The sequence below is a fragment of the Ornithorhynchus anatinus genome, chromosome X4 (assembly GCF_004115215.2).
Source record: "Ornithorhynchus anatinus isolate Pmale09 chromosome X4, mOrnAna1.pri.v4, whole genome shotgun sequence".
NCBI classification, from domain to species: domain Eukaryota; kingdom Metazoa; phylum Chordata; class Mammalia; order Monotremata; family Ornithorhynchidae; genus Ornithorhynchus; species Ornithorhynchus anatinus.
The window spans coordinates 5269297-5284603 of record NC_041752.1 but is presented as its reverse complement, the minus strand read 5'-3'; the positions used below and the strand labels follow the sequence as shown (position 1 = coordinate 5284603).

Here is a 15307-nt window from a genome sequence, read left to right as displayed (position 1 = left end):
TACGAGGCAGGTGTCTTGTGGGGAAGCGGCGTGGCTCGGTGGAAAGGCCCCGGGCCTGGGAGTCAGAGGACGTGGGTTCTAATCCCGGCTCGGCCACTCGTCTGCTGTGTGACCTCGGGCGAGCCGCTTCGCTTCTCTGCGCCTCAGTGACCTCATCTGGAAAATGGGGATTCAGACCGCCTGCCCAACGTGGGACAGGAACCGCGGCCAACGCAATTACTCGGTACCCACCCCGGAGCCTAGTTCGGGTGCCTGGCACGTAGTAGGCGCTTAACAAATATGACAATTATTGTTATTTTCGTTATTATCACGCGTCAAGCACCGTAGTAGATTCCAGATCGTCAGATGGGACACGGGCCCAGTGCAACGTGGTCCAAAGGGGAGGGAGACACGTCTTTGCATTTTGCCGCTGCCCCCATTTATTTCGACGTCCGTCTCCTCCCGTAGAACGAAAGCTCCGTGAGGAGCATGCCTGCCGACTCTATGTATCCTCCCAAGTGCTCAGGACAGTGCTCCGCAGCCAGTAAAGACCCTCGATAAACACCTGACCGATTGACCGATCGAACTGGTATTTAATCCCCGGTTTACGGATGAGAGAACCGCAGCACGGAGAAGCGAAACGACTTAACCGAGGTGACGGAGCGGGGAGGAGGCGGGGGGGGGGGGGAAGGAGAACTGGTCGGTCCCGCGCTCTCTCGGCCAGGCCGTGTCTTCCCCGTCCGGTTGCCGACAGCGATCCTGAGCTCCGCCGGGTCTCGGACACGCGCGTCGGGGCTGACGGGACGGAGGCGGCGAGAAGAACTGGATTCGGGGTTCCGAGGAGACGGGGAAGCCGGGTGTCTTTATTCGGTTGCGTCACGTCGGGGGAGAGCTTAGAGAAAGAGCAAGCCGGGGACCGCGATGAGCGGGGGGGGGGGGGGGGGGGTGTTCTGAATCTCGGGCCTTCCTTTGTGGGCGGGAAGCTGGGGCAGCGTCTCATCCTTTGGCCCGGGCTGTGGGAAAGAGACACACGGTGAGTGGGAGAAAAGAAGGGAGCGGGAGAGGGGCGGCTGAGAGAAAGGACTGAGTTGACAGGGCGAGGAAGATGAAGAAAGAACAAGAGACAGGACCGGACGAGAGGGGACGTCGGGTGTCTCCTCTTCCCTTCCCTCCCTCCGCCGTCCCCCTTGGCGGATCGGAGATCCCATGACGGGAGCTCTGCCCCCGTTCCTCCTTCCCGTCCCCGTTCCCACCTCTCCCTTCCCTCCCGTCGTTCCCATCCCCCACACCCACTCCCATCCCGCCCCCCACCAAAATCCAATTCTTTCCCAGAGACGGCTACTCACTCAGTCCTCATCGATGCATTTATCTGCGGGAAAAACAGAGACCTCGGTCAAGACGGTTCCCTTTCCTGAGCCGCCTCCCCCTCCTCAGTCCAGAAGCGATGTCTCGCTTCCCGGACTCGCCAGAGGCTCAGAGGAGCGGCGGGAATTACCTTCCGTGTGGTCGCCGAGCCATCCCACGGGAATGTGGTGGGAAAACGGAGAGGCCAGGGACGGGGCCAAGGCCGGGCAGCGTGGCCGAGTGGGTCGGGCACGGGCTTGGGAGTGAGAAGGACCCGGGTTCTAAAGCGCATGTCTGCTGTGTGACCTTGGGCGAGTCGTTTTTCCCCCTCTGGGCCTCAGTCACCTCATCTGGAAAATGAGGATTCATTCATCCAATAGTATTTACTGAGCGCTTACAATGTGTGTGAGGCCCAGGTGGGGCGGGGTCTGTGTCCAATCCGATTAACTTGTATCACCCCCCAGTGCTTAGACTAATAATAATAATAATTGTCGGTATTTGTTAAGCGCTTACCCTGTGCAGAGCACTGTTCTAAGCGCTGGGGTAGATACAGGGTCGTCAGGTTGTCCCACGTGAGGCTCACGGTTAATCCCCATTTTACACATGAGGTCACTGAGGCACAGAGAAGTTAAGTGACTTGCCCAAAGTCACAGAGCTGGCAAGTGGCAGAGCCGGCATTCGAACCCATGACCTCTGACTCCCAAGCCCGGGTTCTTTCCACTGAGCCACGCTGCTTCTCGAGACTAGTGCTTGGCACATAGGAAGCACTTAACCAGTCCCATCGTAGTAATAATTAAGACCGCCCAGCACGTCGAGCCCCGGAAGCTCCGCTGCCTCCCTAATGATAATAACAATAGTGGTTCCCGTTAAGCGCGTCCTATGTGCCAAGCGCTGTTCCACGCACTGGGGTGCATACGAGGTAACGAGGTTGTCCCACGTGGGGCTCACCGTCTTCATCCCCATTTTCCAGATGAGGTCACTGAGGCCCAGCCAAGTGAAGCGACTCGCCCAAAGTCGCACGGCTGACCAGTGGCGGAGCCGGGATTAGAACCCACGACCTCCGACTCCCCAGCCGGTGCTCCGTCCCCTGAGCCCCGCTGCTTCTCCGTCAGTCAATAGATCAGGGCTGTTTCCTGAGCGCTTCCTGTGTGCAGAGCACCGTGCTAAGCGTGCGGAAAGTACAACTGGGCAACAGAGAGGGACGATCCCGGCCCACAGCGGGCTCGCGGTCAGTCCGGTGCTCTGCTCCTAACTCTTTTATCCTCTCCCAAGTGCTCGGTCCGGTGCTCTGCGCCCAGAAGACTCCTTGAGAGCCGCCATCGCGGCGACTCACCCTACCGTCCTCTCCCACGCACCGTGTACGGTGCTCTATACGCAGTAAGTGCTCAGTAATCATAACGTTGGTATTTGTTAAGCGCCTACTGGGTGCCGAGCCCCGTTCTGAGCGCCGGGGGAGATACGGGGGTCATCGGGTGGTCCCTCGTCAGGCTCACGGTCTTCATCCCCATTCGGCAGATGGGGTCGCTGAGGCACAGAGAAGCGAAGTGACTCGCCCGCAGTCCCACAGCTGACAAGGGGCCGAGCCGGGATTCGAACCCGTGACCTCTGACTCCCAAGCCCGGGAATCTTTCAATAGATACCACTAGTGGATTGGCTGACTGAGCGAGGAGATGGCCTAGGTCTGGCCAGAGCCCAGGAGAGGTTGTGGGAATGGGATAAAGGAGCGTGGGCTGGGGGGAGGTCCACGGGCCCGGGAGCCAGGGGACCTGGATTCCAATCCCGGCTCCTCCACCTGTCTGCTGCGTGACCTCGTGCACCAGACGGTGACTCCCCCCGCCCCCAACTTCGAAGCCTTAATAATAATATTAACGTTGGTATTTGCGAAGCGCTTACTGCGTGCGGGGCACCGTTCTGAGCGCCGGGGGAGATCCAGGCTCATCAGGTCGTCCCAGTCTTCATCCCCATTTTCCAGAGGAGGGAACTGAGGCCCGGAGACGCGAAGTGACTCGCCCGCGGTCGCCCAGCTGCCAGGTGGCCGAGCCCGGGAATTCGAACCCATGACCCCGGACTCCCCAGCCCGGGCTCTTTCCACTGAGCCGCGCTGCTTCTCTCGCTGAAGGCCCCGCTCCTCCAAGAGGCCTTCCCGGACTTATCCCCACTTTTCCTCATCTCCCGCTCCCTTCCGCGCCACCCTGACTCGCTCCCTTTGCCCTTCCCTCCGCTCCCCGCCCTCCTCCGGGACTCACGTACAGAGATCTGTCGTTTCAGTTATTTATATCGCTGACTGCTTACGGTATGGCTGTCTGTCTCCACGAAACAAAAACCTCTCACTCTAGGCTTCGAGGCTGTCCGTCACCTCGCCCCCTCCCACCTCTCCTCCCTTCCCTCTTTCCGCCGCCCACCCCGCCCGCTCCGCTCCCCCGCCGCCCGCCTCCCCGCCGTCCCCCGGTCTCGCCCGTCCCGCCGTCGACCCCCGGGCCGCGTCCTCCCGCGGTCCCGGGACGCCCTCCCTCCTCGCCCCCGCCGAACCGATTCTCCGCCCCTTTTCAAAACCCTACTTAGAGGTCACCTCCTCCGAGAGGCCTTCCCAGACCGAGCTCCCCCTTTTCCCTCTGCTCCCTCTGCTCCCCCCTTCACCTCCCCTCAGCTAAGCCCTCTTTTCCCCCCTCTCCCTCCGCTCCTCCCCCTCTCCCTTCCCATCCCCTCGGCACCGTGCTCGTCCGCTCGACTGTATATATTTTCGTTACCCTATTTATTTTGTTAATGAGATGTACATCGCCTTGATTCTATTATTTGGTTAATGAGATGTCCATCCCCTCGATTCTATTTATCGCCACTGTTCTCGTCCGTCCGTCTCCCCCGATTAGACCGTGCGCCCGGCAAAGGGCAGGGACCGTCTCTATCTGTTACCGATCTGTCCATTCCAAGCGCTTAGTACAGTGCTCTGCACATGGTAAGCGCTCAATAAATACTGTTGAATGAATGAATGAACGTCTCCACCCCTCTAGACTGTGGGCCCGTTGCGGGCGGGGACCGTCTCTCTTTACTGCAGTATTTTCCTTTCCCGAGTGCTTAGTCCAGTGCTCCGTACCCAGCAAGCGCTCGATCAAGACGATCGAGCGAACGTCCTCGGGCGGGTCGATCAACTCCCCTGTGCCTCGGCTGGAAAATGAGGATGAAAAACCCGTCCTCCCTCCTACTTATACTGTCACACTCCCATGGGGGACAGGGACTCGGTCTGACCCGATCACTGAAGGCCGGAAGAGAAGCGGCGCGGCTCAGTGGCGAGAGCCCGGGGCTTGGGAGTCGGAGGTCACGGGTCCGAATCCCGGCCCGGCCACTTGGCAGCTGGGGGACCGTGGTCGAGTCGCTTGGCTTCTCTGGGCCTCGGTGACCTCATCTGGAAAATGGGGACTAACTAGGAGCCTCCCGCGGGACAACCCGCGAAGAGACGCAGTGCTTCTAGAGTGCTTCTCTAGAGAGAAGCAGTGTGGCTCAGTGGAAAGAGCACGGGCTAGGGAGTCAGAGATCGTGGGTTCAAATCCCGGCTCTGCCGCTTGTCAGCTGTGTGACTTGGGGCAAGTCGCTTCACTTCTCTGGGCCTCAGTTCCCTCATCTGTAAAAAGGGGATGAAGACTGTGAGCCGCATGTGGGACAACCTGATCCCCTTGTATGTCCCCCAGTGCTTAGAACAGTGCTTGGCACGTAGTAAGCGTTTAACAAATGCCAACGTTATTAACCCGATGACCCTGTATCTCCCCCGGCGCTTAGAACGGGGCTCTGCGCAGATTAAGCGCTTAACAAATACTAACGTTGCTATTATTTTTAACTCGTATCCACCGCAGTGCTCAGAACAGATGCACAGTAGCGTGGCTCAGTGGAAAGAGCCCGGGCACGGGAGTCAGAGGTCATGGGTTCTAATCCCGGCACCGCCACCTGTCAGCCGTGTGACTGTGGGCAAGTCACTTCACTTCTCTGGGCCTCAGTCACCTCATCTGTAAAAGGGGGTGAAGACCGTGAGCCTCACGTGGGACAACCTGTTCACCCTCCATCTCCCCCAGCACTTAGAACAGCGCCCCGCGTGTAGTAAGCGCTTAACAAATGCCAACATTATTATTAGTAGTAAGCGTTTGATGATAACAAATACCGTTAACTAAAGGAACAGAAATCCAAACTCGGGTCCCGAAAACCCGGAGTGGCCCAATCCCCCCGGGGGTCTCCCCTCTCCCACCTCTTGCTCAAATCCCAGCCGAGACTCACCGACTTTGGGCAGGAAACCAACGTGGTCATCTTTGAGTCCCTGCTCCTTGGCCACCCGGACGAACCTCTCCTTCAGTTCAGGTCTCAGCTCCTTCGTCCGCCCTGGAGCCCAAGAGGCAGAGTTAGAGGAGCCTTCCCCTCGGAAGCCGGGGACGGAGCGGGGCCCGGTGGAAAGATCCCGGCCTCGGGAGGCGAGAGACTTGGGGGCTGATCCCAGCTCTGCCCCGCGTCTGCCGTGTGACTCCGGGCCGGTCACTTCACCTCTCCGTCCTCGTTATTTTCAGCTGAAAAATGGGGGTAAGGTATCCGTCCTCCCCGTCCCTTAGACTCTGAGCCGCGCGGCGGAGAGGACGCGATCCGATCGGGATACGTCTCATTCGTTCAATAGTGTTTACTGAGCGCTTACTACGTGCGGGGCACTGGACCGAGCGCTCGGAACGGACAGCTCGGCACCAGATAGAGGCCGTCGCTGCCCGCTGACGGGCTGTCGGGGTATCTGGTGAGCGGTCGCTCTGTGCCAGGCGCCGTTCTAAGCGTCGGGGCGAATCCAAGCAAATGGGGTCACGGTCCCAACCGCCATTTTGCGGATGAAGTGACTGAGGCCCAGAGAAGGGAAGCGCGGGAACTCGACGGCGTCGGGTTTCTCCCCAGCTGCGGGGTGGACGGGAAGCCTGGGGGGGGATCTGTTTCTCTCGGATCCAAACGGCTTTGAACCGACTCTGTTTTGGCCTCTTCGGTAACCAGCACCACCCGCCCGGAGGGCCCGGGTTCCCGGAGGGAGGCCGAAGGACATTCCGTGCGTTCGTTCGAATTCCCGAGAGGGCAGGTGGAATCCCGGCAGACTGCAGAAGGGGATCGAGTGATACGGATTTGAAAGAGAGGATGGAATTTTTCATTTCAGGCTTCGCGAAGCGGGTCTTAGAGGAAGATGAGAAGTGTGGTATTTAAGTGCTTCCTAGGGGGTCATAATAACAATAATTATGGTATCTGGTAAGCACTTACTATATGCCAAGCGCTGTTCTAAGCGCTGGGGTGGATGCAAGGTAATCGATTTGTCCCACGTGGGGCTCACAGTCTTAAGAGAAGCGGCGCGGCTCAGTGGCGAGAGGCCGGGCCGGGCAGTCCGAGGTCATGGGTTCGAATCCCGGCTCGGCCACCTGGCAGCTGGGTGACTGTGGGCGAGTCACCTCACGTCTCTGGGCCTCGCCTCCCTCCCCTGTCAAACGGGGATGAAGACCGGGAGCCTCACACGGGACAACCTCATGACCCTCTATCTCCCCCGGCGCTTAGAAGAGTGCTCGGCACACAGTGAGCGCTTAACAAATACCAACATTATTAGGAATCCCCATCTTACAGACGAGGTGACTGAGGCACAGAGAGGTTAAGCGAGAGGTTAAGAGAGGTGCTTAGTACAGTGCTCGGCACATAGCGAGCGCTTAATATATACCATTTAAAAAAAAAAAAACCTCTCTGGGCCTCGGTTTCCTCATCTGTAAAACAGGGGTTGAATAATAATGATAATAGTGTTGGTATTTGCTAAGCCCTTACTATGTGCAGAGCACCGTTCTAAGCGCCGGGGGAGATCCAGGGTCATCGGGTTGTCCCACGCGAGGCTCACGGTCTTCATCCCCATTTTCCAGATGAGGGAACTGGGGCACAGAGAAGTTAAGTGACCCGCCCACGGTCACACAGCTAAGTGGCGGAGCCGGGATTCGAACCCACGACCTCGGACTCCCAAGCCCGTGCTCTTTCCACCGAGCCACGCTGCTTCTCTATCCGTCCTCCCGCCGCGGTGATCGCGTCTGACCTAGTTATCTAGGATCCGCCCCAACTCTCGGCCCGGTGCTCGGCTCCTGATAAGCGCTTAACGAACCCCGTTAGGGATCGCGCCTCCCAGCTCTGCAGTACCGCGCTCTCCCAAGCGCTTCGTCCGGTGCTCCGCGCACAGTCACCTCATCTGTAAAACGGGGATCGAGACCGCGAGGCCGGACGGGGTCCGGCTCGATCGGCTCGCGTCCAACCCAGCGCTTAACGTGGGGCCCGGCACATGGGAAGAGCTTAACAGATATTAGTGTTATTATTATCATACAGCCAAGCCCGTGGGCGGACGGGGCGTTGGAGGGGGGCTGGGGCAGGATGCCCCGAGGCGGGAAGAAGAGGGAAGGGGCCGAGAACGTACCATAGAGGGTTATCTTGTAGAAGGTCTTGTCGGCCACAACCTTCTTAAAATGCACGATGGAATATTCCTCGTAGTTGGTCTCCATGACACTGACGGTGTAGTCCTTCACTCCGTAGGCTGATCTCCGTCGATGGAGCGAGCGGGAAATTAATCCGTCACCCAGAGGGAGGGGCCGGGAGACCCCCCGCCTCCACCCCCCCCCCCCCGGGACCCCTCGGAAATCGGGATTTCAAGGCCGGGACGCTCCCCTCCGGGCGGCGTCCCCCTGCTCCCCTTTGCCCCCCCAGCCAGCTGCCTGGGGATGAGGCCCCGAGGTCAATCCTCAAGGTCGTGGGGGAGCCGGGCCGCCGGGACTCACCACCGACGTTGCCCAGGGTGAGCCTGCCGGGCCGATCTTTCCGGACGAACGTCCTGACCCACTTGTCGCACCGCTCTCCCCTGTGGGCACGGTCGGCCGGCGTGAGGCCCGGGGGGGGCCCGGAGGAAGTGGAGGCCATTTTGGGGGGGGACGGGGACGGGGGGTGTTCGACCCGAGACCCCGCCCGCCCCCCCACCCCGCCACCGGCTCCCCGGCTCTCGTCTCCCGGGTCCTTCTGGGTCCCAGTCCCGGACTCTATCCACCTCGCCCGATTGATAGTAATAATCGTAACGCTGCTATCTGTTAAGCGCTACCGGAGATACGGGGCGATGGGGTGGTCCCACGTGGGGGGGGGGGTCACAGTCTTCGTCCCCATTTGACAGAGGAGGGGACTGAGGCACCGAGAAGCGTAGCGACCCGCCCCCAGTCCCCCAGCTGCCAGGTGGCCGCGCCGGGATTCGAACCCATGACCTCGGACTCCCGAGCCCCGCTGCTTCTCACCTCTGATGTTCTGGGGTGGGGGATCCCCTGGGCCCTTTGCATGACCCGGGGGGGGGGGGCGGGCTCAGGTCGGGTTTTGGCATCTCTCCGCCAAGCCACCTGAAAGGGTGGGGCACCACCTCTCTACCGGGGACGGGGATGGGTAAACATTCAATAGTATTTATCGAGCGCTTACTATGTGCAGAGCACTGTACTAAGCGCTTGGGATGAACAAGTCGGCAACGGATAGAGACGGTCCCTGCCGTTCGACGGGCTCACGGTCTGATCGGGGGAGACGGACAGACGAGAACGATGGCGATGAATAGAGTCGAGGGGAAGAACGTCTCGTAAGAACCGATGGCGACTGAATAGAATCGAGGCGATGTACAATTCATTAACAAAATAAATAGGGTAACGAAAAATATATACAGTCGAGCGGACGAGCACGGTGCCGTGGGGATGGGAAGGGAGAGGTGGAGGAGCGGAGGGAAAAGGGGAAAAAGAGGGTTAAGCTGCGGAGAGGTGAAGGGGGGATGGCAGAGGGAGTAGAGGGAGAAGAGGAGCTCAGTCTGGGAAGGCCTCTCGGAGGAGGTGAGTTTTAAGTAGGGTTTCGAAGAGGGAAAGAGAATCGGTTCGGCGGAGGCGAGGGGGGAGGGCGTCCCGGGACCGCGGGAGGACGCGACCCGGGGGTCGACGGCGGGACGGGCGAGACCGGGGGACGGCGAGGAGGCGGGCGGCGGAGGAGCGGAGCGTGCGGGGTGGGCGGTGGAAAGAGAGAGGGGAGGAGAGGTAGGAAGGGGCGAGGTGACGGACAGCCTCGAAGCCTAGAGTGAGGAGTTTCTGTTTGGAGCGGAGGTCGGTGGGCAACCACCGGAGTCGTTTAAGAAGGGGAGCGACACGCCCGGATCGTTTCTGCGGGAAGATGAGCCGGGCGGCGGAGTGAAGAATAGACCGGAGCGGGGCGAGAGAGGAGGAAGGGAGGTCAGAGAGAAGGCCGACACGGTAGTCTAGCCGGGATATGACGAGAGCCCGTAGCGGTAAGGTAGCCGTCCGGGTGGAGAGGAGAGGGCGGATCTCGGCGATATCGTAGAGGTGAAACCGGCGGGTCTCGGTGACGGATAGGACGCGCGGGGTGAACGAGAGAGACGAGTCAAGGACGACACCGAGATCGCGGGCCCGAGAGACGGGAAGGACGGTCGTGCCATCCACGGTGATAGAGAAGTCTGGGAGAGGACCGGGTTCGGGAGGGAAGACGAGGAGCTCGGTCTCGCTCGTGTCGAGTTTCAGGTGGGGGGCCGACATCCAGGCGGAGACGTCCCGGAGGCGGGAGGAGACGCGAGCCCGAAGGGAGGGGGAGAGGACAGGGGCGGAGATGTAGATCCGCGCGTCGTCGGCGTAGAGATGGTAGTCGAAGCCGTGAGAGCGGATGAGTTCACCGAGGGAGTGAGTGTAAATGGAGAACGGAAGAGGGCCGAGAACCGACCCTTGAGGAACTCCAACGGTTAAAGGACGGGAGGGGGAGGAGGCGCCGGCGAAGGAGACCGAGAATGACCGGCCGGAGAGGCGAGAGGAGAACCGGGAGAGGACGGAGTCCGTGAAGCCGAGGTGAGATAGGGTGTGGAGGAGGAGGGGATGGTCGACGGTGTCAAAGGCAGCAGAGAGGTCAAGGAGGATCAGAATGGAGTAGGAGCCATTGGATCTGGCGAGAAGGAGGTCACGGGTGACCTTAGAGAGAGCGGTCTCGGTCGAGCGGAGGGGACGGAAGCCAGGTCGGAGGGGGTCTAGGAGAGAATGGGAGTTAAGGAATTCTAAGCATCGATCGTAGACGACTCGTTCTAGGATTTTGGAAAGGAAGGGTAGTAGGGAGATAGGGCGATAACTGGAGGGGGAAGTGGGGTCGAGAGCGGGTCTTTTTAGGATGGGGGAGACGTGGGCACGTTTGAAGGCAGAGGGGAAGGAGCCCTTGGAGATTGAGTGGTTAAAAAATAGAAGTTAAGGAAGGTAGGAGGGCACCCTGAACCCGTTTTCAGAGAGGGCGGGTGGGTGAAAAATGGGCTGGCACCAGGTCTCTTTCAATAAGGAAGCAGCGCGGCTCCGGGGCAAGAGCCCGGGCTTGGGAGTCGGAGGTCGGGGGTTTGAATCCCGGCTCGGCCGCTTGGCAGCTGGGCGACCGTGGCCGAGTCACTTCGCTTCTGAGGCCCCGCATCTCCCCCAGCGCTTAGAACGGTGCTCTGCACATAGTAAGCGCTTAACACATACCAACGTTACTATTATTATTATTTCCTCCGAGAGGCCCTCCCGGACTAAACCCTCCTTTCCTCTTCTCCCGCTCCCTTCCGCACTGTCCCGGCTTGCTCCCTCTATTCATCTTAAGGAAGCAGCGGGGCTCAGTGGCAAGAGCCCGGGCTTGGGAGTCGGAGGTCAGGGGTTCGAATCCCCGCTCGGCCGCTTGGCAGCCGGGTGACCGTGGGCGAGTCACTTCACTTCTCTGGGCCTCAGTGACCCCGTCTGGAAAATGGGGATGAAGACCGGGAGCCTCACGTGGGACGACCTTGACGACCCCGTGTCTACCCCAGCGCTTAGAACGGTGCTCGGCACCTAGTAAGCGCTTAACAGATACCGGCATTATCATTATTATTATCCCCGCTCGGCCACTTGGCAGCCGGGTGACCGTGGGCGAGTGACTTCGCTCCTCTGGGCCTCGGTTCCCTCATCTGGTAAATGGGGACGAAGACCGTGAGCCTCACGGGGGACCGCCTGATGACCCCGCATCCCCCGCCCCCCCCCCCCCGGCGCTTAGAACGGTGCTCGGCACCTAGCGAGCGCTTCACGGATCCCAAGATCATTATCAATAACCCGCAGCCGTCGACCGCCAAGCCCGCGCTCTTTCCAGTGGGCCGCGCCGCCCGGGCTCCTCCCCGCCACCCCGGGCTCCCCGAGCCCATCTCGGCCAGGCACTCACCTGAGCAGGGTGGAGGTGACGTTGAAGCTCTGGTCGGGGAGCAGCCGGTAGGTGGTGGCGTACATCTTGAAAGAGCCCCCCTCGACGGGCGCGGAGCTCACGGCCAGGCCGACCACGTACCATCTCCCTTGGAACTGCGGAGGACCCCCCCCCGCCCCCCGCCCCGTGACTGCCGGCTCCGACCGACACCCGCCCCGGGGCCCGGCGGCGGGTTGGGGCCGCCACGGTGCCAGGCGAACGGGAAGGTCTCGCCCAGCGGGGCCCTCCCTCACGCGTGCCGCGCGTCGGCGGGGACGTCGCGTGCCCGCTCTGGGCCTCGGTTCCCCCGACCCGGAGGAGAACGAAGGCGGCCTGCCGACCTCGGAGCCGGCGGCTGGACCGGGGGCGGTCGGGCAAGAGGGAGGAGAGTGTGGTTTCCCTCCCCCCGATCAGACTGGGCAGGGGTTGTCGCGGTCTGTGGCCAAACTGTACGTTCCGAGCGCTTAGTACAGCGCCCTGCACGTGCTAACTCACTACTGAGTGAGCGAGTTTACCCGACGATGCAGGCAAGCACGGTCAACGATAATACTAATAATTACGGTCCGCGTTAAGCACTTAGCACAGAGAAGTCAGCGCGGCTCAGCGGCAAGAGGCCGGGCCGGGGTGTCAGAGGTCATGGGTTCGAATGCCGGCTCGGCCACTTGGCAGCTGGGTGACCGGGGGCGAGTCGCTTCACTCCTCTGGGCCTCGGTGACCTCGTCTGGAAAATGGGGATTAACTGGGAGCCTCACGTGGGACGACCCGATGAGCCCGTATCTCCCCCGGCGCTTAGAACGGTGCTCTGCACGTAGTAAGCGTTTAACAAATGCTAACATAATTATTATTATGTGCCCAGCGCCGTTCTGAGCGCTGGAGTAGATACAGGGTCATCCGGTTGTCCCACGCGGGGGTCCCAGCCTTCATCCCCACTTTCCGGGTGAGGGAACTGAGGCCCTGGGAAGGGAAGTGGCTTACCCAAGGTCAGGCGGCAGGCAAGCGGAGGAGCCGGGATTGGAACCCGCAGCCTCTGACCCCCGCCCCGAAGCCCGTACTCTCTCCGCCGAGCCACGCTGCTTCTCCGTCATCCCGTCGGTGGCACTCCGGGCTGGCCCCGGATCGCGGGAAAGCAGCGTGGCCCGGCGGCAAGAGCCCGGCCACGGGAGCCGGGGTCGTGGGTTCGAATCCCGGCCCCGCCGCCTGGCAGCCGGGTGACTCTGGGCGAGTCACTTCCCTTCTCTGGGCCTCAGTTCCCCCATCCTGGAAAATGGCAATTAGGACCGTGAGCCCCAGGTGGGACGACCTCCCCGTATCCCCCCGCCCCCCGCAGTGCTTTGCACGTAGTAAGCGCTTAACAAATGCCATCGTTACTATTAGAGAGACACGAAGGGCACGGACGGAGGGGCAGGCGGGCACTCCTCTTCCCACTCCTTCCCTCTGGGAGCTCCGGCCTCGACCGCTATGCATCCACGGGGTCGGCACTGCACGACGGGGTGGTGCGGCCGGGTTGGGGGAGGCCACAGACTGGCTTAGCGGAGGACACGCCTCCGCGCGCGTGCGCCCGCGTGCGCCCGCGCGTGCGGCACCTACACCGGCCCAGGAGCCCCGGGAAGCCGGGGAAACCCGGGGACACGCGGCGGAGAGGCCGAGGCCCCGCCGGTGGCGGACGGGGCAGCCCAACGGAGAGCGGACGGCGGGCGGGCGCTCGCCGGCGGGGCGCGGCGTTCCCAGCCGAGGATGGCGGCCGGGGGACCATCCCGGCTCGGAAGCCACAGTCTCCCCCCTCCGGGACCGAGCCCGCGGAGGAGGCCCGGGGCAGGGAGCCGGGGCCGGTCCCGGGCTCCGACCCCTCGTTTCCCGTCACTCCCCACCCTATATCTTGGCCCTCCCGCGGCTGACTGTCGGCGCCAGTCTCTAAACACCGCCCTAAAGCCCACCCCGGAACGCCCTGCCGGAGGGAGCTCGGCCACGGGCCGTCGCCAAGAAAAACAGCAGCCCGGCTCCCCCTCCGACGCAGGCTCCCCGAACGGAAGCCCCCCGTGGGCACGAAACGCGGCACGTCGGTCCGCCGCGTTCCCCGGGGGGCGCTCGGTAGACCCCGCCGGTCCCCTTGCACCGGCCCCTGCGGTTAGCCCACCTAATGAACGCCCCCGTCCCCATCACCACCCCTCCCACTGCCGCTGCTCATCTCCCTCGGCCCCGGGCCCCGACCCCGACGCCGGGCTCCGAGCGCGGGCCTTTCCGGCTCACCTTGTCCGGCTGAAAATCGGGCTGCACGGGGACGTCGGCCCGGGCCCGGGAGCAGAACAGGGTCAACCCGATGCACAAGAGGGTGGTCTTCATCCCGAAGCGGCGCGGGCCTTCCTGGAAGAGACCGGGGTGGCCCCGGAGCGCTGGGCCCGGACGGAGGGAGAGAGGGAGGCGGGCAGGCGGCCGGTGTGGGGAGAGCCGAACGGTCCGCTATTTATGGCCCCGACTTGGAATTTCACCAAACTGTTGAGAGAGTTCCGAGGCGTCTTTGCCAACTCCAGGAAGGATTGGTAAATCCACAGACGGGAAGTCTTGGCGAATGGCCGGATTATTTCTCCTTGGGCTGGATTGCTCAAGGGAGGAGGAAAGGAGCTGGGGTCGAGGTGGGGGCACGGGGCGGGGGGAGCGGAAGGGAGATTCCCCTCCCGCCCCAGAGCTCTTTTCCTACTCTCGGGCTGCTCAGTGAGGAAGCGGGTGACGGATCCCTTTCGCCACTCACATCCCACCCTCCGCTCTCCAGGCGACCCCTACCCGGCGGCCAGGCGATCCCATCCCCTTTCGGCCCGTGCGCCTCGCGTGACCGGCTCTGACCCGATCGTCTCCATCTGCCCCGGTGCTTAGCACGGTGCCGTGGCGCACACAGAGCGCCCAAAAGATGTCGTCGCCGTGAAGCGGCCCGGCTCGGTGGAAAGAACCCGGGCTGGGGAGTCAGAGGGCGCGGGTTCGAATCCCGGCTCTGGGCCTCGGTGACCTCATCTGGAAGACGGGGATTAACCGTGAGCCTCGCGTGGGACAACCCGATGACCCCGTATCTCCCCCGGCGCTTAGGACGGCGCTCTGCACATAGTAAGCGCCTAACAGATACCGACGTTGGGATTGTCGGTCGTTTCAGCGGCGTGCGAGGCAGCTAAAGAGCACGGCCCTGGGCCTTAGAGGCCCGGACTCTAAACTCCGTTCCGCCGCCTACCTGCTGTGGGATCTTGGGAGAGTCGCTTAATTTCTCTGTGCCTCGGTTTCCTCATCGTCTCCAAAATGGGGATTCGATACCTCGTCTCCCTCCTACTTACTCTGTTAGTCTCCCGTGGGATGTGATGGTCATGTGTCTACCTCAGTACTTAGTTCATGGGTGTACTGCTATCAATAGTAATATTTAGAAATAACCGTGGGATCTGGTAAGCGCTTACTCTGTGCCAAGCAGCACGGCTCAGTGGAAAGAGCCCGGGCTTGGGGGGGGGGGTCAGAGGTCGTGGGTTCTAATCCCGGCTCCGCCGATCGTCAGCTGTGTGACTTCGGGCAAGTCGCCTAACTTCTCTGGGCTTCAGTTCCCTCATCTGGAAAATGGGGATTAAAACCGTGAGCCCCACGTGGGACCGCCTGATCACCTCGCATCCCCCTCCCCCCCCACCCCCAGCGCTTAGAACAGTGCTCTGCACATAGTAAGTGCTTGACAAATACCATCATCATCACAGCGTGGCTCAGC

At 61.7% G+C, this 15307-nt stretch overlaps 1 protein-coding gene across 1 annotated transcript; it reads right to left on the bottom strand.

The window, feature by feature from the left end:
• Positions 1-813: 813 nt before the first annotated feature.
• Positions 814-14086, bottom strand: LOC114807846 (neutrophil gelatinase-associated lipocalin-like). The gene is made up of 7 exons (XM_029054545.2): positions 13828-14086; positions 11563-11696; positions 8121-8200; positions 7763-7879; positions 5584-5685; positions 1326-1348; positions 814-992 (listed from the first exon to the last, which is right to left on the bottom strand). The coding sequence occupies exons 1-6, from the start codon at positions 13918-13920 to the stop codon at positions 1326-1328; spliced, it is 549 nt and encodes a 182-aa protein (XP_028910378.1). The 5' UTR covers positions 13921-14086; the 3' UTR covers positions 814-992.
• Positions 14087-15307: the final 1221 nt, after the last annotated feature.